At 41.5% G+C, this 23,852-nt stretch overlaps 1 protein-coding gene across 1 annotated transcript in view; it reads right to left on the reverse strand.

The window, feature by feature from the left end:
- Positions 1–724: 724 nt before the first annotated feature.
- LOC110967146 (tyrosine-protein kinase CSK) overlaps positions 725–23,852 on the reverse strand; it is a 46,662-nt gene continuing 23,534 nt past the window's right edge. The window contains exons 2-13 of the mRNA XM_051941466.1: positions 20,960–21,043; positions 17,198–17,311; positions 15,653–15,765; positions 11,897–12,116; positions 7,342–7,435; positions 6,622–6,687; positions 6,413–6,512; positions 6,097–6,187; positions 5,323–5,396; positions 4,417–4,612; positions 2,549–2,635; positions 725–2,164 (exon numbers count right to left, since the gene is read on the reverse strand). Of these exons, the coding sequence (XP_051797426.1) occupies positions 1,982–2,164; positions 2,549–2,635; positions 4,417–4,612; positions 5,323–5,396; positions 6,097–6,187; positions 6,413–6,512; positions 6,622–6,687; positions 7,342–7,435; positions 11,897–12,116; positions 15,653–15,765; positions 17,198–17,311; positions 20,960–20,974 (1,353 nt within the window). The 5' untranslated portion in view covers positions 20,975–21,043 and the 3' untranslated portion in view covers positions 725–1,981. The remainder of the gene's footprint in view (positions 2,165–2,548; positions 2,636–4,416; positions 4,613–5,322; positions 5,397–6,096; positions 6,188–6,412; positions 6,513–6,621; positions 6,688–7,341; positions 7,436–11,896; positions 12,117–15,652; positions 15,766–17,197; positions 17,312–20,959; positions 21,044–23,852) is intronic.

Here is a 23,852-nt window from a genome sequence, read left to right on the forward strand (position 1 = left end):
CCCAGTCTGCAGGAGCTTGGCAGAAGAAGAATATTTCACCATGATAACCGTCCAAAGCACTCTGCTGAAACTGCACAAGAATTTAAGAAAAATGTAAAAACTATGACCTGGACAAATGTGTCATCTAGAATGATTCAATGAAACACTTTTGGGGCAATTTAAAGAGAACGGTCGGTCAACACAACCTCGTCAACAAAGAACATCTGAAAAAAGAAGAGAAAATCTTCTCAGGAACACACTGGCATCAAACATTATTGGTACGTTCCAACGAGGAGTTTTGAGTGTCATTTAAAATAAAGGCGGACAAATACCGAAATTTTTAAGTTTTGAATCTCAGTAACAAAAGGTGTACTGACTTTTGTTGCATTATATTGTTAATAAAGTGAATCTAAACTATTGGTTTTTAATTTTACAGAAGTGAGATACTCTAGTAATTAACTTGGAAGTAATGCAATAACCATAAGGTGATACAATTTTAAATCGTTTGACATTGCAAAGGACTTACCTCCATTTATACACTGTAACTCCATTACTTCAACTCAGCTGTTAGAATCTCCCTGCTGCAATGGAAGGTCTTTTGGAAAACCATTCTTAAAAACCCATAATAAAGTGTGCATTCAAACCACCTCACCACAAACACACACATGCATCACCTCAACTTCACACATGCTCACTGTCGCTTTCACACACAGCCAGATAAAATGATGCAGGTGTTTCCACGCTGTTCAGATGGAATGGTTTATTCATAATCATGATAGCATAATAAAACAATGAACATTGAAAGCACTGACAGTTGAACCCAAGGCCTCTCACACACAGCATGCACCACCCCGACCCCAGCGTTCACAGAGACACTGAACATCCCGAACGCCAAGTCACTCCTGGCTTCTGAAAGTCGTCCTTTTTTATTCTCTGTCCCAGTCAGGTTTTTCCTTGTTCTTTTTTTTTTAATCCTTTAAATATATTTTGATATAAAAACAAGCCCACATATGATGAATCAACCATGTTTGTGAACTGCCTCTCCCCCTTCGTCTCCTGTTACTGTCCTGCCCCCACCTTCCCACTGCTCCTCCAGGGCTTGCCTCGGTTGGAGGACGAACCCGGTGCTCACCCTCTTCCTGTTCACATGCTCTTCGTGGACACTTGGAAACAAAAAAACCCCAGTCTGACGTGGCAATGGTGGAGGTGGGGGAGACAGCACTAAAAAAAAAATATGGTTTAATAACCTCCCTGAAAAAAAAGAAAGCAATAAAAAAGATAGTTTTTAAAAAAAGTGATAAAAAAAATGAAACCACAACAGTCCAATTAAAAGAAGTGTTGGGGGGGGGAGTCTGGAGCTCTGTAGACTGGAGGCACTTTGGCACAGAGCGAAGGCCCCACACCTGACACGACGGCCGAGGGAAAGTAAGGAGGGAGAGAAGGATGGAATGACACAGAGGTGGGCTGAAAGGCATGCAGAGCCACATGGTGATACAGAGATCCAGGAATGATAATGGGGTGGGGTGAGGAGGGAGGAGCACCTGACAAACGTGGAGGAAAAGGCCAGCCTCCCCTCCAGTTAATGCCATGTTCAGGAGAGGAGGAGGGGAGGAAATACAAAGAAAGAAAAGGGATCTGTCGGGTAGAGGAAGAAGAGCGACTTGGACCAAGTGACAGAGAGCGAGTGAGCAGCGGCAGGTGTAGAAGGAGGAAAGAGCAGTGGCCCATCGACAGAACAGGAAATTGTCTGGCAAAGCTATACAACACAAACAGGAAAACAGTCCTAGTGTGGAAGCAGAGGAGGGCTGGTGGACGCCTGAGGTCGGGGCAGGGGGCTCGCTATGGCAGTCCCACAGGTCAACAAGCCGGGCAGGCAGGAGGAAGGTGCTGTGGTCCCCTCTTCTTCTTCTTCTCCTCCTCCCTTCCTCCTCCCAGCTGTGCTGGGCTGCTTCTGGTCCCCCTCCTCTTCCTCCTGCGCCCCCCTCCCACCTGAGCCTCCTCTTCACAGGTAGAGCTCTTTGGCTCTGATATGCTGCAGCTTCTCCCTCAGCATACGGAAGGAGGGCCGCACCACGGGGTCCAGGGTCCAGCACTGCTTCATCAGGTCGTACACCACTGGTGGACAGCCGTCTGGGGCGTCCATCTTGTACCCCTTCTCTACCCGGGGCACCACCTCTTTCAACGGCTGACGGACACAAATAGAGCAAAACTCCCATTAGAGTGTCTGCATCGAGGTTCAGATCAATAAGTCATCTGATGCAAACGATTAAACGATCCCAAAGGTCATTCTTCACAACAACAAATAACTAAACGTGTAAATGTAACAAGTGGTGAAGCATGAAGCAAGAAATAATTATGTTCATAATTTATGGTACACCTTCTGGTCACATTTTCATCATCCGCTCCAGCAGTTTAGCGGCATAAATGTAATTATTTTGAGGTCTGCACTGAGGAAACCAGACATTACACTAATGTTGCACAAAAACAAATAAGAGAAAACAAAACACTGGTCCCAGGAACAAAGCCTGCCATCTGCTGGTGTGTGTCAGACCTCAGTGGAGGTACTTACAATTCTAGGGTAAGGCACACGGCCAAAGGAGTAAATCTCCCAAAGTAGGATTCCATAACTCCAGACGTCTGACTTGGTGGAAAACCTCTGTTGGACAAAAGAGAAGCTCAAATTCACACACGTTGCACATAAAGGCATTCAGAGAGCAGATTAGGGTTTTGGGCATGGAGCCCAACAAAACAGTTTGCTTTAATCTTATTTCAGGAGGTCAAGCGAGCAAATACTACGGACACAATAGCCAGCACTCTGAGAGCACTGCAGCCTGAGCCTAAAGAATGATAAAATCTCTAAAATGCTGAGCTACATGTGTAAAGCCAGTTCAGTATAGGCTCCACGGTTGGGTAAACAGGTCTTCACTATGAATCAAATATCAATCATGATCACGATTGTGGCTTCACCTGAATTGTGCGTATGATCAGCGGCAATTCTGAGGTTTGAAAATACTCCACTCATCTGCACACAGACAACTATGTGGATAAAATCACTTCGTGCCACTTTGTGTAAATCGGACATCACAGCTCCTTATTTTACCCATTTCAAAGTGATTTTTTGGCCACAGACCTGTCTAAGCTAGAACAACTGAGAAAGAAAACTACAGGCTCCTCTGTGCACGGCCACCCAGCTAGCCTCTTCCATGTCCTGCATACGAGGGGTTTAGAAAATAATGCTAAACTGCTGAGTCTATTCACAAGGAGCTGTTCAGCAAGTGAGGCGATTTGGGTCAAGTTTTTAAAAAATAACTCACCCTAAGAAGATGCACTGAATTTAGGTGAAGACAAACCTTATTTTTAACACTTCTTGTGGTACACAGATTTGCACAATAGCAGGAATGTCGCACAACGTGGAGGTGATACCGGTGCTCTGCCTATTTAAATGTGAACGTTGAATAAAATTATCGTGTAGTAAATAACTGTAAGCTCAGTATTGATCAGAGTAATTAGGATTACCACTCTGGCTATAATTGTGCAGTCCTATGTGCAATGTGCAGTTTAAAAGATTAGCAAAAAACATAAGGCACCAGGCTGCCTCTGAATCTGCTGTGTTTTGTTCTGACATACTGTCAGAGTCTGAATATAAAATGACCTTAATTATGAAGAGATGACTCCTCTTTTAGAAAACTCAAAGATATGAAGCAATTTCAGAAAAATCCTGTTTGGAAAGTTTTTCTGAGATACTATTATTCCAAGTAGACGACAGTGATCCTTGTTGCCTTTCCTCTCTTAACTGAGAAACAGTAAGTGGTGCCATTAAAGCATAATGTATGTGATGCATAATGTAGTCTAACTCCACATTTGTGCAGCTTGTCTCTCAGTCAGACATTCACACTCTTTCCTTTGAGGCTCTGAGTGGCCGGAATTATTTTCTCGGGGTTTGAGCTTTTCTTTAAGCTCCTCATAATGTCATTCTACGCTGGCAGTAATTCTTGGAGGCTTGACAGATGACTTGATTAAGACTTGGAGAAACTCTGGACTTGTTTTTACTCATCATGCATTTAATCCATTGCAGGAAAACCCCTCACATGAGCCACAAGAAACTCTTCTCAGCTAAACTGGGCTAATGAAGCATTTTTGGGCTATTAACACCAACAGACACATTGCTAATGCACTTGCTACCAAAAGAAACACTGAGGCTACAGACAGCCCATAATGCAACATGATGTAAGAGAGTAGTGGACCAGTATTCGCTCAATTCAGAAATAATCTGCTGTTAGGTGGTGCAGTCCTTGAATATGATACAGCTCCCATTTTAATACATTTTAAATCCCACCACCCTGTAGTTCATGTCGTTGAAGCAGATGAATACTAATGCCACCAAAGCCACATCTCATCAGCACAGGTCTACTACCCATCCACCCCTCATCCACTCACCTTCTCTCTTAGTGCTTCGGGGGAGGTCCATTTGACGGGCAGCTTGGCAGTGTCCTGTATGGAGGACGCCTCCTTGGTGAGGCCGAAGTCGCTGACCTTGGCGATGTTGTCGTCAGACACCAGTACGTTGCGAGCTGCCAAGTCTCTGTGGACGAAGTTGTTGGCCTCCAGGTACTCCATGGCTTCACACACATCACTGACAGAAGAGATGATGAAGGATGACTGATAATATAACAACCCACAGGTCAAGATCTATTTTACTCCTTAATTTAAACAGACATACATGTGGCTGCGTTTATGACTTTTTACTCTCGGCTCTTGCTATGACATCAAACTGCAGTGCAAATAAGGAGTCATGATTTGAATTCAGCTTCAGAGGTCTTACTAAACTTGACAAAACAAAAAATGACAAAAAAAAAAATCAGTTATCAGTTAAAATGCAGGACATCTAAAATCAAATCTTTTGTAATTTTCTCACAAGTTCAGGCAAGGGTTACACTGAAGCCTCCACTGAAAAAAGAAATGTGAAATAATAAGTGGATTAAAATATTAATGTCTACTGATCCAAATGTTTATGCCTAATTTATGCTTGCACGCATTATAACTTGTGCTGGATTACAGCATGAACTCAGCAACTGTTAAATAAAAAATAAATGGGAACTTGGAAACCCTCGACTTACATTTAAAGCAGCCACTTACCAAGGCAAACAACCTGCATGATGGTTGTCTGAATAAACAAACAGCTCTTTCATGTTTCCAGTTGAGTGCGTGACACTGTTCTTTTGAAATTCAGTTCATTTCTGACAGTTGAAGCAAGAGCAGTTTAGCTGCAGACCCTGACTGTGCTGATTCAACGTTGCCCTTTTGTACAAACCAAATGAGTGCTTCAACAAGAAGAGGACTCACAGTGAGAATTTAAGTAAGCAGTCTCCACCGAGGACAGTCCGTCCTCGAGAGCGCAGGTAGTCCACTAGGCTGCCCTGTTGAACAGATCTGACTATTAAAAGAACATTTATACTCAAGAAAAACTTACATCATCCCATGCAGGTGTGCTTTTAACATGAATGAGTCCAGTGAATATCAAATGGCTGACACTCAGTATTTCTGAAAAGAGTTACAATGAACCAAGACATTTACAACATGTTAGTTTTCAAATTTTAACTCTTAGTTAGCGATACCTACAAGGTAGGAGAATATAAATTGTAAAAATTGTCACATTGCTGTTTAATATAGGATATTACAGAACTTGGAATTCCTATATTCGATTCCTTTGCTTGTAGGAGTAACTTCCCGGAGTCTTCACTGGCTGCGTGGCTACTGCCTCCTCCAGCAAACAGTCTGGCACTTAACTCACTGAAACGTCTTTGTTCCCCATAACTTTTTGTAAAAATAAAGCAAGCCGAGTTGCTGATAGTCACATTTTGTAACTTTGTACGGGCAATCTCTTTTCCCATGATTCCAGACCATTCATTTTATGCTAAACTTACCAATCGCTTGTGGTAGTTTCATGAGGCTGATACTGATTTTCTCATAACTCTACCACACAGTGAAAAATGTGGAACTATTCTTTTAAAACCTTGATGGAAAATATAAATACTAACACTCTCCAAACAGCTTTGAAATAAGTGAACGTTTAGAAGATCGTCTTGAGAGAGAACTACATAATACAGTGCAACTGACCTTCGCCATGTATTCTGTGACGATGTAGAGACTGCCCCTCTCCTCAACGATCACCCCTAGCAACTGCACCAGGTTGTTGTGTCTCAGTTGCCTGTGCAAACACAGAAACAGAAAAAATGTGATCTCAGAGTCCAGCAAAACTTGAAGAACACTCCTCGCTTTTTTTCTGCACACAACAAAATGAAATCCCTGAATAAACAAGGGCAAAAAAGTCAATGACAGGGGACAACCTCACATTTAAATTAAGCCAGTGTAGACACAGAGACGTATTTCACAAGTGGTCTGAAGGACAAAAGCAATAGTTGGAGGATCTTACGTCATGACAGAGGCCTCAGCGATGAAAGCCTGTGCTGTTGCATCATTTTTGATACACTTGACCGCCACCTTGGTCCCTCTGTAGTCTCCTACCATCACATCTGATAAGAACACAGACAGGTGAAGTTTTAGCGCCATCTCCAAGGCGACCTTGGGCTGATGTATTGAATGAAAATAAATTATGCAAATATATTTTTGAGAGTTTCTCACCTCCAAACTCCCCTTTGCCAATGGTCTGGATGAGTTTCAGCTCCTTTCTGTTCAAGGCCCAGCCGCCTGCCAAGAGACAGCATTAATGACACTTCATACTTCAAGTCCAATAATATTACTCTACAACAGTTTCACATAAAGGAAAAGATGACGTGCTTCTTGGTGTTTTTATAACAGCATGTTTAAATGAGTTTCCAAGTAAAAAGTGAAAAAGAAGGGACAAGAACTATTTGGTGGCTATCCAGGAAAATAAATAAAATATTCCGTTTCATTTGCATGGCAGCCATCTTCATGTCTAAGCAAGTGTGATACTTTTAAAATGATGAATTTCTCACTTGAGAGATGTAGTCTTGATTTATTCCAACATTTATCTTGTCTCATTTTTCTGCTGTAAGAATTAGCCGGGTCAGACGGGTACGAGAAGAGAAATAGAGGTGGAGAAGACCCAGACTGACCTTGAGAGCCTGTGAAGTCCAGCAGTCATTTCCAAACACGCAAAGATTAATCACCCTCTGGTGATTAATGCTATTAGGACTGCCATGATAGCAGAACCTTGTGGGAGATGCAGGATTTGTCTGTACACTGTGTGTGCGTGTGCGCATGCAAAGCTGGTTCGGTTAACGTGGCAGTGCATAAACAGGCCTAACAAAATGTCCCTGTGTGCAATGATGCCCTGTAGTGTCCCTGTAGAACAGTGTAATGAGCTCTGGGTGCCCTTACTCCTGGAGAACTCGTCTTGCGCTGCCACTGTTCCCTCCATCAACTTGGGTTTAATCAGTCTGGTACAAAGTCCATCGGCGTCTTTGGTGTAGTGCTGGAGAGAAAGTTGAGAAGTGAGGAGAATTAAATGCGTTTTCAGTGCATAAACAAAAGTGCCAATATGTTTGAATTAAATCATCTGATATTTGCAGGTCTGCAGTATATACTGTACACTGTGGACCAAGTTGAGAGATCTGGGACTGATGTTCATGAATTAATTCAGATTGTGAATCTGTACACAAGTGTTTGATATGCAAAACAAAAGTGAGGCTGAGGTTTCCAGCTACAGATGAACATGAAGGTAGTAATGAAAAAAAGATTCAGTCTGTGTTGTAAGATTGGATGTGAGGGGGGTCTGTCCACCAAACAGACACAGCATGGCAGCTTAAACTTTAATCAACATACATCAGTATTAAAGATGCAGAGAGACATCTGGAGGGATAACAGAATCCCTGCCTCATTTCCACATAAAAGGTGAAGGAAATAAACTTGAGAGGATATACAACATGTTACCCAGTGTAAGAACAGGGCTAATTTTATTCCTGATTCTCCTGTAGCAGCTCCCCTTTATTGAACAGTGAGTTCCTCTAATCAGCTCCACCTCCAAAAGGGAATTTTGAGAAAACATCAGGTATCTCTTTGCTGTAGCTCTTAAAGGTATGAAGTACGATTCTGATTTAGTGTTTTATTTCATTAAAAATAATCTGTCAGCAGGAGCAGTGCACAACCCTGATTTTCTGTGTGTATCCAGCTTAAAAGACAGTTTCTCCACATGAGCCATGTTTCTTCCCATCCATCTAAACACAAAATTTGCCGCTTTCATGCACAACTATGGTAAAATTATCTGCAGAGTTTAACAAGGACCAGAATATGGAATATGGATCTCACTTTTAACATTCCAACCTAAATTTCAACTGCAACTTTGGTTTATTACTAAAGCATCAGAGAAAGCTAACCATCAATAGAATTTACACAAGTCACTGAAACCCAAAGCATCTGTGCTGCAAGTGTACAGATGTATCGTGAAAGAATCACACGTATGAAATGAAGAAAGTTTTGCTGTAGATAACAAGTGTCAGGCCAGCGTTATAAATTTCGCTTCAATGAGTATGCAAGGGTCAGCGTGAAGTACATTTTGCCATCATGTCCATGTGCAGTCCAAAAGCTGTGTCCACCCTCTACAAGTGCAGTCGCGTGCATGAGTGGAACACGTAACACCAGTCTCCTGCACGTGTAGAACAGACTCACAGACTAGAAGGTGGCATAGCAACAACAACTATGCACACGTGTATGTCTGCTAGCCTTTAATGTTATCCCACTCAGACAAAGAGTATGTCCCAGGATGTGGAGTTGGGTAGTGTAAACTGTGAGAACCAGCAGCAGAGGACGACTGTGTGGGTGTGAGAGCGGTCAATGCATCTGTTCCCCTCCAGAAACACAAGAAAACAAACCCCAATCAATATCTGCTTATCATGAATTCAGGTCAGACATAAACACACACTAAATACAGATTCACAACTTTGGTGATATTCTACACCGATCAGACACGACACTAAAACTGCCTGTATAATAACACTCTGTCAGTCCCTCTCTTGCTGCCAAAACAGCTCTGACCCATTAAGTCACGTACACGGGACCTTGGGATCTGACATGTTTAGAGGCCAGTAAAATGCCTTATTCTCTTTGACATGTTATTCAAACTGTTTCTAAGCAGCTTTTAAGGTGTGATGGGGTGCACCGTCCTGCTGAGGGAGTGCCAAGGAGGGGTGTGTTTGGTCAGCAAAAATGTTTAGGTGGGCCAAAGTAACACCCAGATGAATGCAGAACCAAAGTTTCCTGCAGAACATTGCATTGTAACAACATGATCAGTGTCATACACTTCACCTTCAGTGGTTTTAATGTCATGTCTAATCACTATATTGATGTGGGAAAATAAATTAATATTTACACTTGCTTCAAATGTGAAAGACGGAAAAAGCAGGAAGGATGAGGTCAACAATAAATCAGTGTCTTAACAGACAACTGAGGTTACACGAGATCATTAAACCTCTGTGTAACCACTAGATTGCCAAATAGTAAAAAGAAGAAGCTTCACCACCAACAAAGCTAATGTTATACAACTGCAGATTGCTGACCACAGACTGTAAGTTACGATCACAGCCACCAGGGGGCAGCATGGTTAAGGAGGGGTGTGCTACTGGTCCTTTGTTAAGTACTAAGGCTGACAAGTGCAGCCACATTTGGAAAATATCCACAACTATACAAACAAACGTGCACAATTAGATTATATTCAGCATTTGTCAGCGATGCAGCTCTATTGTTTGTTATCATGTGTGCAGTGATGTCTATATTTCCTTCGAAAATGAACAGTAAAGAGCCAGGAAAGGATCCTAATTAGTACTGCTTATGTAACATATTAAAATGACTTAGCCTCTTATCACATGGAAGTGTATTTTCAGGAAAAAAAACTGTCCTGGCTTTCCCATATGTAATTAACAAAGAAGGGTGTAATTACAGATTAAAAACACACATTGAGAGCTATATCAGACAATCCTACTGCAACTTTGCAAATACCACGTCACTGCAGGTACAAGTCTGGGTCTGTCAGCACATGTTTACGTATATAGCGTGTGCATGCTATGTATGTGCATCTATGACAAGCCTGCTGTGACCAATGTGACCAGTAGAGCAGGACAACAGCAAGCAAACCGGAAAAACACACAAGAATGTGAGGAATCGCACCATAGGCTATTATAGAGAGACAGGAGGATGCAGACAGACTCCAGGATAAAGATGTAGACTAATAGAATGAAAGCAAAGAATGGGAGACAGCAGAGGGTAAAAGGAAGAGATTGAGATGGATAACAAAGAGAGGAGGACGGAAAGCAATATGCCAGGTATACATGAGGGAGCACAAAGAGAGAAAGAGGGAGGGAGGTGGAGAAAGGAAGTGGAAGCAGAACCAAGCCTGGAGGGTGTGAACCAGAGAGAGAGAGAGCGTGAGAGGGCGAGAGAGAGATAGAGATTGTGGGTGGCTGATAACAAGAATGCACCGGAGATGTAGATGGTCTCATTGCCAGCTGGCACATTCCTGTCGTCCACTTCCAATGCCCCGCGAGGCAAAAAGATGAGGCCCAATTAAAAGTGTGATAGCCGCCAATCCAGCTCTTCTCTTTATCTGAGATGATGAAAGGCCTCTCTCTCTCTCTGTGCTATCATGTCTCCTGTCTGACTCTCCACACTCTGTCCTTCCTCTGAACCGGCTTTCAGATATCAGCCAGGGAGTGAGAGGATCAGACAGCTTTTTGAAGAACGTTCACTTGAATCAGATTTTTGAGGGAAAATCCATGGGAATATTGTGACTGTCCCTGTTTACAGAGTTATGTAATCATACTGTTGCTTGATTAACGGAAATATAACTACTGTAGCTTTATTTTTAATAATTGTAGTGGAATAAGATTTGAAAGATTAATTCTAATCCCTCATATGTCTAATTTGTCAAATACAGAAGAAAAAAAGAACACCTAAACATGGATGTGCATTTGTCTTTGTTGTACCATGTAAGCTTATTTTTTCAGACAAATTCTTAACAGAAGACTACGAGGGTACAGCAAGATAGTCAAAAATGCCATCTTAGTCTCAACAAAGACAGAACTTCCACTTTCTTGTTATAACTCTTCTTATATCATTCACCTTTTCAAGAGTATCTACAGGTAAATATATATGTAGATCGATAACGTGTGCTGATGGGACAGTATGCACAACAGAATCTGAGAAATTTCTACACAGTCCTGCAGAGTTGCAAATCTTTATATAATTGTGTGATTGATGCGTGTTTTTGATTTATCATTTGGTCAGTAGAACATCTAAAATTGTCAAGTTCCAGGATAATATGTTCAAAGCCTGTATTTTGTCCAGGGAACAGTCTATAACAATATTCAGTTTACTATCACGTAGGACAAGAAGCAGAAGCAAATTTCTACAACTGAGAAGCTGCAATGCGGGAATATTTGGGATTTCCAAACAATCAAAGTGCCAATTATTGTTCTGCTGATCAACGTATCACCTATTTAACAATTTCAGCGGCATTATGTTGCTGAAGAAACCTCGACATGAACTAACATTTGCAGAATAGACACATTTTCTTCCACATTTCCAGCTTAAGCTTGAAAATTTTGCCTTATCCCTACGTGACTTTCACGGGAGAGAGGAAGTTTACTGGAATCCGAAAACAGTGACATTTATGGACCAAATATTAAAGGTCAAAGGTTTCACTTTCTTGCAAACAGCTCTTTATGCCATCTCTGTGGTTCAGCTCAACACTGTGAGCCTTTCAATTCTTACTGCGATTAAGTTTAAAGACTTAACAACCAACTCGCAGCGATGATGAGTGGCCAGTTATCCCTCTCAGCTGCCACACTGAATGCAAACTGTATTATGGTTACTAAAGGTATTATGTAAAGAAAGAAACGGAAGCATATAGCAAATGACAGCGACGTTCTCTACGATTTCTCACCTCCACCAGCTGCATGAGGTTCTCAAAGTACTCCTCCTCATCGATGGTGAGTTTGCCGTTGTGGTAGATGATGCGGTAGTGTTCCACCTTGCCGTCGCAGCTGACGCACAGGGTGTAATCACCAGGATAGTTGGTGCTCTCCCTCACCAGGAACAAACCCGTCTCTGGAGGGTAGAGGAGCCGCTCGGCCTGCTCCCGAGTTATCTTACCATGAAACCAACTGCAGGGAGGGAAGAGAGAGAGAAAATGAAGGACAAGAGGTGGACACAGGAAAAAGCAAACAAGAGTGTGTCAGACAAGAAAAGAGGACATTTATCTAGTCGGGAGATTGTTTGGCTGACAGGTTTCCATTGCCATATACAAATACATTTGATCTTTGTATAGGAATACTACATGGGCGAATTCTTGTGCCAGAAAAAACACCTAACGCCACAAACAGAATCCGACGGTCCAAAACACTTCAACAGATCCCACAAGTGGAAAAAAAAGTCACACTGGTTTATTATTGTCATTACACTCATTTGCAACTTCAACCATAAAAAAGGATTCACTTCCACGTATCAGGCCCACTGCCTTCCTCTGAAATGAGAAGTGAAAAACAAGAGCGAGGCGGTAATAGGAAGCCAGCAGCAGCACTTCCAGTCTGTTCTGCCTGAACGGTGCAGGGGCGGGGCCGTCCCGTCCTGGGGAGCCAGTGAGAACCCAAACAACAGGAAACACGGTGCTCACAAACACACACACACACACACACACACACGCACGCACACGTGCAAGAAGCCTCGAGGCAGTCGGACACTGACGCGCAGGCACTGCAATAACAGGAAAATGCAAAAATTGCTCAGACGAAGGTGGAGAGTAGGACAGAACCGAATGACCTGTTCCTGACTGAGGTCAGAGAGACCAAGGGATGGACTGATCTCTAAGCTAAAAAGCTGGTCAGAGGTCTGCTGTTATTAATATACTCTAACAACAAATAAAGCTCGGCCTTCCTGATTCGGAAGCTGTATAACCCTTTATAACCCCTTCTTTACCCTCACCATATGGCCTGATGGATACATCTATAGGCCACTAATGGATGGATTAGACAGCTGCACCACACTGTCATCTACGGATCCATGGTCTTTACAGATCTCTTAAATGCAAACACAGCATTTCTCATGGTTATTTTTTTATTTTTATTGAGCAGTCAGTACATTTTATCTTCAATCTGCTAATGGTGAGGTGTAATGCATTTTAGTTTTCGTCAATAAATGCAGTTAAGTTTATTTGCAATAAAAGCTGAGGTCCCACTGTTTGGATTCTGAAATTTACTTCCTCGACCTGTACTGATCTGTGGTGTTAACCTCAAACACAAAAACCCTTGAGCCAATCTCAACGGTGAAACAGCGGCCATCCCATCGATACATGTCACTCCTTGTCTGAAAGGACAAATTAGCCATCAACAGTAGCAACGCACGGAGTCTCCCTATCCACGTTGGTTGGTCAATGGGTGGTAATTAGCGCCGATAATTGATTCAGCCTGTTTTCCTGTGGCTGCCTCCATCACACCCTCCTCCTCTTCCCCCAAACTCGGCCTCCTCAGACAGCAGAGGCCCTTGTGGCAAAGCAGCTTAATACGGGTTGAGTTGATTAGATCACTGCAGGCAGCCTCTCCGATGGACAGCAGCTTTTTAACTCCCCCTAATCCGAAATCAGGCGGCAAGTGCGGACGTTAACGGAGACACACAGCCCCTTGGCGGAAACACACTCGCTGCTTTGTCTCAAAAAATCAGCTGCAGTTTTCAGAAATGACATCATACTTAAATAAAAGAAAGTCACAAAAATGTGGTAAACAACTTGTTCGGGACAACATGGATGGGGAAATTGGACAGCAGGGCTAAACACCATGGCTTTTGTTGTGGGTGGTGCTGTCATGTGGGGTAGATATCTGCCACATGGGGGCAGCAGACAGAGCAGATGCCAGTAATGGAGGCTGAGACTGCATCTGATGCTAACTATCAACTGGTCAGGGTGAGCATGGGGGCAGAAGAGCACAGCTGAACTCTTATGTAACCCAGAAAAGAGGGAGAGATCTTCAGTGAGACATCTGTTAGTGATTCATAATGAAATCAACAAGTCCCTGTGGGTTACAGCTAATGGCTCCAGAAGAACGACTTCTGATGGCTCAAGGATTTTTGACAAAACACCTAACATTGCACAGCAGTAAGAGCATAAGGTCAGCAAATGAAGTCACATCAAATATTTGGGTGTCTACTCATTTCATATGAAATCCAAGTAAAATTAGTGAGTGAGGCAACAGGTTTTGTAGCTTTGACTGATGCTGACCATCAGCAGTTTCTGTCTCTCAACCAAGAAAAATAGTTATTTGAAATATATTAAGTGATGATAATTTTGTGGCAGTTAACAACCAATTTCACTAAATGTAATCTGTGGTATAGCTTTGCTAAAATTGTAGCTAGTGTTGGAATGCAGTATTGACTGCTGAAGTCCTGTGTTTGTAAAGCCCTCAAAGTAGCACGACTAATTTTAGGTTACCATCGGCTCTCCTCATGTCACACACAACAACATGCCAAAGCTGGATGACACACTGACCAAGTTCAACACGGTGTGAACAGAAAGTATGAGGGCTGGCAACAGGAGAAGTTAAAGCTTTCAGCAGCAGTTGGTGAGGAAGACAAAGGGGGTCAAAAGTCTGTTTAAATGTTTCCTGCCAAACAAGGTGTTAAGAGCTCACCTACTATTGTGAGTTGCTGAAGCAATGCTGTGTGACAGTCTACATATGACAATCAATCCATAAGGTGATGTCTACATTTGGAGACAGCAAGTTTCCAATAAAATCTAACAATTTCCTCCTAGGGGCTCGAGGACAGTTAAGTGTTGTCAAACAATGCACAAGAGGACATAGAAGAAAAAAAATGGGAGCTAGCTATTGTACAGCTAATGCACAGTACATCCCTGAATCTTGTCAGAATAAGACATGTTTTTCAGGAAACGCAGCACAATGTTATACTGGGAACAAAAATTGAAATAAATGTGTAATCCAGAAACAACCGATTTGCAGAGTTTAAATACTTATTTATTATCAAGTAAGGGTAAGCACAAATGGCTTGGCCACTTTCAGAGCTTTCAACATCTCACTGCTATGTTATAATACTGTAGCAGCTCAGCTTTCCGATCTTCTTTCATTTGCATATGCCTCTCGTTAGGTTTTCCTCTGTTTGAATAGCTACAGTTTCAAAGCAACTGAAATGCCACTCAAATGTAGTGCACAGCTGGTCCTGGCCTCGGTGGCAGTCAGACACGTACAACAGACGACAGACAGTAAAAAGCAAGAAGGAATTTCCATCTTTTGAAGTCAACACTACATTTTCCCTCGCTGCAGGGAACAGAGGGGAGCGGGGGAACAACAACTTGTTCACACACTGAAGGGTGGAAGGCATATATGTCAGACATGTTCAAGACGCATAACCTCAGCTACAATTATTATGATGATTACTCCTACAAGCTGTTATACTGCTGTACAGCTTTGGCTTTTCCTAAAATGTTCCTTAAAAATCAAACATTTCTGTAATCTTAACAGTTCTACAGTTGGTTATTACAACAATTAAATTTAGCCTAGTGCTGGCTTTACAATGCCATAACATCTTACACATGAAGAAATGGTTTATGTAAACATAAAAAGTTGTAACCCTTTACACACACTCAGACATGATCAGTTAAGCCAGGTTTATCCTCTGTTAGAACTCTGATACTCACGGCATGAGACTGAGTTTCCCTCCTGACTTGACTCCTTCCCTTTTCTGGACATAGTTAGCTGGGATGGTGCCCTCTCTGCCCACTGTGTTCCTTGCTCTGTACCAGTTTGGATCCTGAAACAGTCAAGGTCACAACAACAGAACAACTGAGATATGACAACATCTTGAACATTCAGGTCATGATGCAGGTGTAGAGCATTTCAGGGTCTTAGGTCTCCAAATGCAGTTAGAAACATGGAGATTAGGCACCGCAGTTTGAAGCATAATAATAAATATATAATAATTAAATAAGATTATTAATCATGATCCACTTCTACAAACCCGGATTCAATCAGATATTGTTGCAGGCATTGGGGGCTGCTGTGCATCCATCCATTCTCTATACACCGCTTTATCCTCACTAGAGTCGTGAGGGTGCTGGAGCCTATCCCAGCTGACTCGGGCGAAGGCAGGGGACACCCTGGACAGGTCACCAGTCTGTCACAGGGCCACAAACACAGACGACAATCACGCTCGCATTCACACCTACGGGCAATTTAGAGTAACCAATTAACCTCAGTGTATTTTTGGACTGGGAGGAAGCCGGAGTGCCCGGAGAAAACCCACACATGCACAGGGAGAACATGCAAACTCCATGCAGAAAGATCCCAGGCAAGCTGGGACTCGAACCAGGGATCTTCTTGCTGCAAGGCGAAAGCGCTAACCACTACACCTGCTGCTGTGCATCTGTAGCAGAAATACAAGAAAGCGCCTCCAGCTATAACGTAACCCACTGACTGGGGCTACAAAGCTGTTTGATGGAATTACTTACTTGCTGGAATTTTAAGATTTTTAAAAGCCAATACGCTTTTTCATGAAGCTCTTTGTTTTGTACCATGCTGACATAAACTCAACGTATTTGGCAACAACATGTTGTTCTGATTGTTCTGCAATTATCAAATCTTTATTAGGGGCAGTATGTTTTGGCTGTCCTTAAGCGACTTCATGAACTACAAGTACTGGCTCAGAGTTCAGCTTAAAAAGAAATACAAAAAAGTCAGGAGACATATATACATAGAAACTGCAGTCCACATGAGATTGTTGCATTGCTACATATTTAAAGCAAGAAGAAAAATGTGTCCTTTCAGTATACATTCCTGTATTCAGTCAAAACCTTTAATTGGGGCAACTAAAAGTGGATCCATTTATGATCCCACATTATGAAGAAGCAAATAAAAGCATTTCAAAAATTAATTCACTCCTTGAACCAAAATCGTTTTGCCAGGACAGCAGCTCCGAGGGTTTATTGGACAATGTGCATCAATATCTCCACCAAGGAGGTTATGCTTCCATTTGTCTGTTAGCAATATTACGTGAAAATGATGAGGCCAAATTCAATGAAACTATGGAGCTCAGGCAAAGGAAAAGCTCATTACATTTCGGTGGGGATCCAGATCTCATTCTTTCAAATTGTGAGATAGGGCATTGGCCTTGGCCGAGGTTTACAGTCTCTGAGTGCACTTCTAGCTTATAACCACCATATATTCTGAGATACCCATTTTCTTACCCTGGTGACACCGATGATGGTCAGTACATCTCCTTTACAGAAGGGCAGGTCTTGTTCGTTGGCAGTCTGGAAATTATACTTGGCTACACACTCTGTGCCAGTCGACCATGGCGTCTGCATCACACAAGACACAAAGAGACCAACATTTAACATGAATGCAATTTAGTTTAACATTAGGAGCTGAACTAAACTAGTTCGAACACACAGTAAAACTCAAAATTAGAGATAATGAGACACTCAGGCAGGAAGACACAGAAATGGTTAACCAGACAGCAAGTTCAGCTCTGCAGTGTTATGATCTTGCAGTTCAGTCATTTACACCACAGCCCGACAGCAAGACAGTTCTTGGTTCAAATCTTTCTTTGGGGAGTTTGTTCATCCCATGTTGTGTGTTTCTCTCCCAAATTCCAAAGATGTGATTTATCTTCTGCTGTGAATGAGTTTGTCCAGCACAGTTAGCTATGTAAAATCCCCAAAAACTTGAACAAATAAAGTAATAAAGAACCTAAATTTGAACCTTGTAAAAACAATTCATATATTAAAACACAAAGTAGAGATCCAATTATGATTTTCACACACAGCAATTGCCACAGAAACTTATAATTACTTGAGGGGGGGGCATGATCAATATCTCAGAAATTAAATTGAGTGCATGCACAGAAGGTGTGGCTTGGATTTCAGGCAATAATTTATCTCTGTGCAGCTGTGCATGCTAACATCAGCCACTTCAAAGGCAGAGATCAACAGAGCCCAAGGTGGTTATATGAATTTTGGCAAAAGGCTGACTGCTACTCATAAAGACAGCAGTAACTATAGAAGCTGTGACGCTGGGGGGAGAGGAGTTTAAGTTTTCAAGTGCAGATAGAAGACTGTTTAACATAAACAAAAGGCTGTAATGGTAGCTGTCCCTTAAAAATTACCACAGAACCCGCAGAGTTCCTAAAAATTAAAATATAATCAAAATTTAAACAAGTTCACTCGAGGAAACTGAGGCTTATTTACATTATTTACAGTCCATTTTAGAACATTTATTGTTGTTTTGCTAGATGACTGTGGGTGAAATAGTAATAAAATGACAAAAGTGAACACATTCAAATATGTGATGTGAATGTAATTTCCCCACTAAATCACATCAGTTACACTGGAAATAAGCTTGGCAGCTACCGAGTTCTGTTAAACTTGTGAAACCAGCTAACAGGACAGGGCTAGGTTTGTTAAGGTATTGGGGTTTTTATGGTGTTTTATGAGTGAATTTCTGAGTTACTTCAACAGTTTACACTTTCCAGATTAAACAAACTAAAATTTAGCCATTTAGGAGAGGAAAAATAGACAAAAGTCTTCAGTAAATTGTCTCAATCTGGCATGATGTATTTTTTTTATTTGTTAGCTGGTATTGACTATGATTCATATAGTCCATACTGTCTATTAGTCACCTGAGCTTGATATTCACTACATCAGAGCTTATCTGAAAAAGCAAGTACTTCCACATTTTTCCTTTTAACTTCATGCCCTCAACCCCTCCTCCCTAAAATTAGCCATTTCCAAATCGCAATACTTGAAATTACAGACAAAAATTCTTGATAGATAATTTCATGTGTTGCTCTGCCAAACTTTACAATAAGTAGAGATCTCAATAGCCAGAAAAATCTGTGCAGGTGTGGGAGGTCTTTATGGCCCACAATAATCTGTGATATCAGTGTCTCACAACAGTGACTTTGAATTTCAGCAAACCTCTTGAAGCTCTGTATGGCCAATAATCTGTACTGCGAGTTGCTCTGACGACAATAAAGGCAGCAGATGCAAGAGACGAATGCAAATGACAGAAAACAGAAGGAAGGTAAGTGTATTCAGTTTGCGCTGTTAGATGAGCACAGTGGTGTGATCAAAATCACGCCTCAGTAACCTGAATGAGATGAAAGGACAAAGCCAGAGTACAAAGCACAGGTGTGAGTGAGCGAGTACGTTCCTTGAACAAGCTGTTTTATTCAGAACAGAGGCTGAATATGTTTCATGCAGTCTCAGTCAATAGTGTATTATGAGTTTGGACCATTGCTGACGGCTGCTACCAAGCGTCACGCACACACAGCAAAACCAAACATCCCTGGTGTTATTAATTTCCATGTGATCACATGAAGGACTTCATTTATTGAAATGAGTTTTGCTACACAGATTGTATTTCAAGAGGATATTTCCTTGAGGATCTTTACTAATTTAAAATGCAACCAAGTGCAACACACAAAACAGCTGGGGAGGAAAGTCACAGCTAAGTTTGATGCCATCTGTGCTTCACTGTGTTTGCTTGCTTAAGTTTTTAAAAAAAAAAATTTTCACAGGAGGGCTAGATGTTGATATAAACACAACACTATATGTTTGACCTTTTGGTCACGAGTTGGTAACATTACCAATAGATCACGGTGCTGCACCTCAAAATATTCTGGGTCAAATTGGCCTCTGGCCACGTGGCATCCTTACAGACACTCACTATGTAACTTTAGAAACACATCATCAGTTCTAAGCAAGGACCACACTCACTGCACAATACGTTTATGTTACTATAAAGCACAGGGTCTTGATGCTCAAATAACCTAAGTAATGACAAATGGTTATTCATTATGTACTATAACATGAGCCTTTAGCTGCAATTTTGATTCACTGACAAACACAATTAAAACTCCAAAAACCTCATAAGAAAGCATAAGAAGAAAAAATAAATTTTAAAAAATGCAACATGTACAAGCCAAGTATGTTAACAGACCAACGCAAGAAAATACTCCACTTTCCTGTGTGATGTGATTACATTTCCCTGAGACTTCCCATGGTCACATAGTCAAATTATTTAGTCAAATCTCAGCCTTGGTGTTCCTAAAAACATTAATTACAGCTACTTCCACATTTTCCTTTTTAACTTCGACCTTCCTTACTAATATGGAGTGTTATTCATACAGCAGCTGTGAAGCAAACTCCATGAGAGTGAAGTGGAATGTGGAATGCAGTTTGTAATAAAGTGAAAACTGTGCTGCTTCAGTTTGATGATGGGGTACAGACTAATACAGAGACAGGAACAAACACGAAAGACTGTTAAGTTCAACTTTGACGTTCAAAGTAAACATAGAAAAATAAACATTACACAGCGATCAAACAGTCAAAAAAAATTTCAGATCAAAGAAGAGTATGCTACAGAGAATTTTTAGAGAGTGAACTTTATCATTTAAATTAAACAACAGCAACAAAACCTAACAGCTGTCACTGTGAAGTAGTAACCTCCAGGTGGGAACAAGTAATTTTGTAACTGAAGCCGTTTTTCAAATGAAGGAAGGTCTTCATAAAAGGTGGGTTAATAATTTAATCTTTGGCATACCTCAATAGGCAGAAGAGACTGCTTGAACTATTTTGGGGAGGTTGTAAAATAATTTATATGTAAAGTTTTCATAAAATTTGCACTTATCAAGAACAACTTCAGACATGTGTGACAATAGAATATGCATTCAGTGATTCGGTATCAGGAACTGACAGTAAAGACAAATATAAATGCCTTTGGACAAAGAAAACATGCTTGTGCTCAGTAACTTCTACTGAAAAGGCCTCTTGAAGTGTTGGAATTTTTTGTTGTCAACTGACTGTACCTGTTGTGTCGTGTTATTTTAGATTTAGTTGGCTCAACAAACAATTTATGAAATGTAGAGAGAAGAATGAGAGAGAAATGTTTTCCTTCTCATGCACATAAAAAGGAGAAAAAAAAATTGCACTCCATGCTTTACTTACGTGGATCCCAGACATGATGAAGGGAATTGGGCAGCAGGTGTCCTCAGGAAGGTAGCGGTCACTGTTCAGCTAGTACCATCAGAGCTGAAACACAAAAGGCAGGGCATTAGAAATTCAACCAACAGCCTGTTCATTTACAATTTTGTAGCTTTCTCTGCACCACAGATAAGTTTTGATTTGATAAATATGCAAGAGTGGATAAGAATCTTTAGGCCTCAGCTGGCACTGATTATTACAGAAAGCCATATTTTACCAAATCTTGTCATGTTGTCAATCACAGAAAAATTTTGTTCTTACAACATTCTGGCGTTCAAATTGCCTAGTAGCATTTTCTTGTTTAGTCTACAGCTGAGATTTGCTAATATAACCAGTACCAACAACATATCAATGGAACAATTCAAAACTTCAAAATTTGGATTTGGCAATATCACTGGCCCTGGTGTAGAGAGGATTTTAATTATGACATTACATAAAGGGAGCCATGAGCATCAGTGTAGCCAAATCAGACATGCATTTGCATTCTAACAAAGGTGGATAGAGGTATCGCCGCGGAACCAAAATATGAGCAAGTATGTTTTTGAGCACGCAGAATAGCTGAAAATGTGTTCTGGCCCCAGAATGATAGAGTCACCGTGTTTCTCTGGAGGAAAGCTAGTGGTGCAATACATTATATATGGCCTTTCTGTACATGTGGGTATACATGGTGTAAATACAGACTGCCATAACGATGAAGGCAACAGTTTTTTAAAAAAATTATTTGCAGTATGTAATACTACACCTCAAAAAATTTCAACGATTAACAAAATCTCAGTGTTCCCCTCTAGTAGTCATGAGGTAGTATATCAAATGTCACACGCACGAGCGCTGCATCAGCTACAGCAACAGCAATGTAAAGATCTCAGGGAACAAATCATTTTCTAGCACACAGACTGTGCAAAAACTCAGCAGGGCTTCTACACTGTTAGGCAGCCACTGTGCCCATTTCCCTGAAGAAAAGGCATTAAAGCCAAATTTAAGTCAAATTTCCATTTATAATACTTAATGTTGCCGATTCTCAATGTACATCAAATAGAATCTCCCAAATTCATTCGCCCAATTTGTCCTTCTGACAAATGAAGTAAGCTGTGGATAAAACACTCCTTGATCTAGGACTGTTCTACAGATTAGGTGCAAGTCTGAAACTGTGAGATACTAAATGAAGAGAAGGCTGCTCAGTGATATCAGACTCTGTTGAGCATCTTGCTTCTGCAGCCATTTACCAGTCTTTTAAAGGTGACCTTGATACAGTGACAGAGAGGAGGAAGAGAGGGAGAGAGATGGACGATTGCAGACAGAGAAGAGAGTAAAGAACGAGAATGGAAAAGAAGGCATGAAGTGAAAAGTGTGCATCTGTTTTTTAAATGCACCTAGAGCGAGTTCATGTATGATTGGGTTTTTTTTCACTGTGTGACCAGTGGATCATCTCTGCTGAAGTGTGTGAGTAGAACACTGTATAATGTGCTTCTGTGTGCCTGACGCGGGGTGTGTTTAGATGTGTGCCTAAGTTAACCCATATCTGTGTGCTGTATTATCTTTAGTGTATCTGCCAAACTGGGACACCGTATGAAAAATATAATATGAAATGTTCTATGTCAAGACATACTGACAAGTCGATGGCAGAATGCTTGACATTACAGTAATCTGAAGATGCAACAGCAACTGAATAAGGTCTCCTGCCATACCCTCCACTCAAACCATCAAACTTCCGACCAGTCCAGAGAACAGGAAGCTGAAATGGGGAGGGTGGAGAGTGAGAAGAAGGAAGTAGCCAACACATATTTTCCAGTGCTTTGTATGAGATGGGGGGGGGGGGGGGGCTGTACTTGGAATCCAAAGTGAGCGTAGGTACTCTGGTTGACCTTCAGACGGACTACAACTGCTCTTGATAAAGTCAGGTCAGAACAGGTCACTACAAACAGGGAACAAAACAACTTAGGTATAACTCATAGCTCAAACATCCAAAATAATAATATATTCTTTAATCGTATGCCTCCCTTTAAATTCCCCTGCATATCTTAAGTGGATGTAATTACTAAAAGCTCCGAGCTTTCACTCCGATTCTGTTTCACAGAAAATTTTGTTCACTGAGTGTAAGCCAGTTGTTTTTCCACTTACAAAGTAACTTAGGGCCCTGTGTAATTTTAGATGCCTGAAAATGATGCATCTCCTTCCGAGGGCTTGGCTACTGGTTGGCATTCTCCCTGAGAGCATCTATGGCCAGGCTTCACAGCACTACCATATCCTGTGTTGAAACAGGAAACAGCCTAATTGCAGACCATCGGAGAGCTGTATGCAAACTGATGGAGCCAAATATATCTGCGGCCAGGCTGTTCTGGTGAACCCAGAGGGCACTCGCTTCTTTCCCTTTGCCATTCTTTACGTCTAAAGCAGCACTGCCGGAACAGAGCAACGCAGCTCACCAACCCACAGCCACACTTGCTGGCCAATAGAGGAGAGACAAGTGAGTGCTATTCTTATCTCTCTCCGGTGCTGAGAAATGCCTGCGAGCTATTCAATAGTTTCAACATCACACTGCTCACACCACTCTCCTTAAGTTAGCCAAGTGGTACTCAGTTAGGGCCCGTGACATCTTCAATTTTCTCTAGTAGACTGTAGAGGAGAGACATCGTATACAATTTGACAACACTTCAGCAAGTTTCTCAGAGAGTAGAAGATAGAATAAGACAGATACTGACAAAGAATGCATTGTGATACAGGCATGTTTAATGCTAAGCAACAAAGAAAATATTATATTGTAGTACTGCGTAACATTATTCTTGCTAAGCATCGATGCAGAAAACTGAAGCTGTGTTCAGACTGACGATAACACTACGCCAAAAAATAAGTGTGTCCG

This window comes from Acanthochromis polyacanthus, chromosome 2 (genome assembly GCF_021347895.1).
Source record: "Acanthochromis polyacanthus isolate Apoly-LR-REF ecotype Palm Island chromosome 2, KAUST_Apoly_ChrSc, whole genome shotgun sequence".
NCBI lineage: Eukaryota > Metazoa > Chordata > Actinopteri > Pomacentridae > Acanthochromis > Acanthochromis polyacanthus.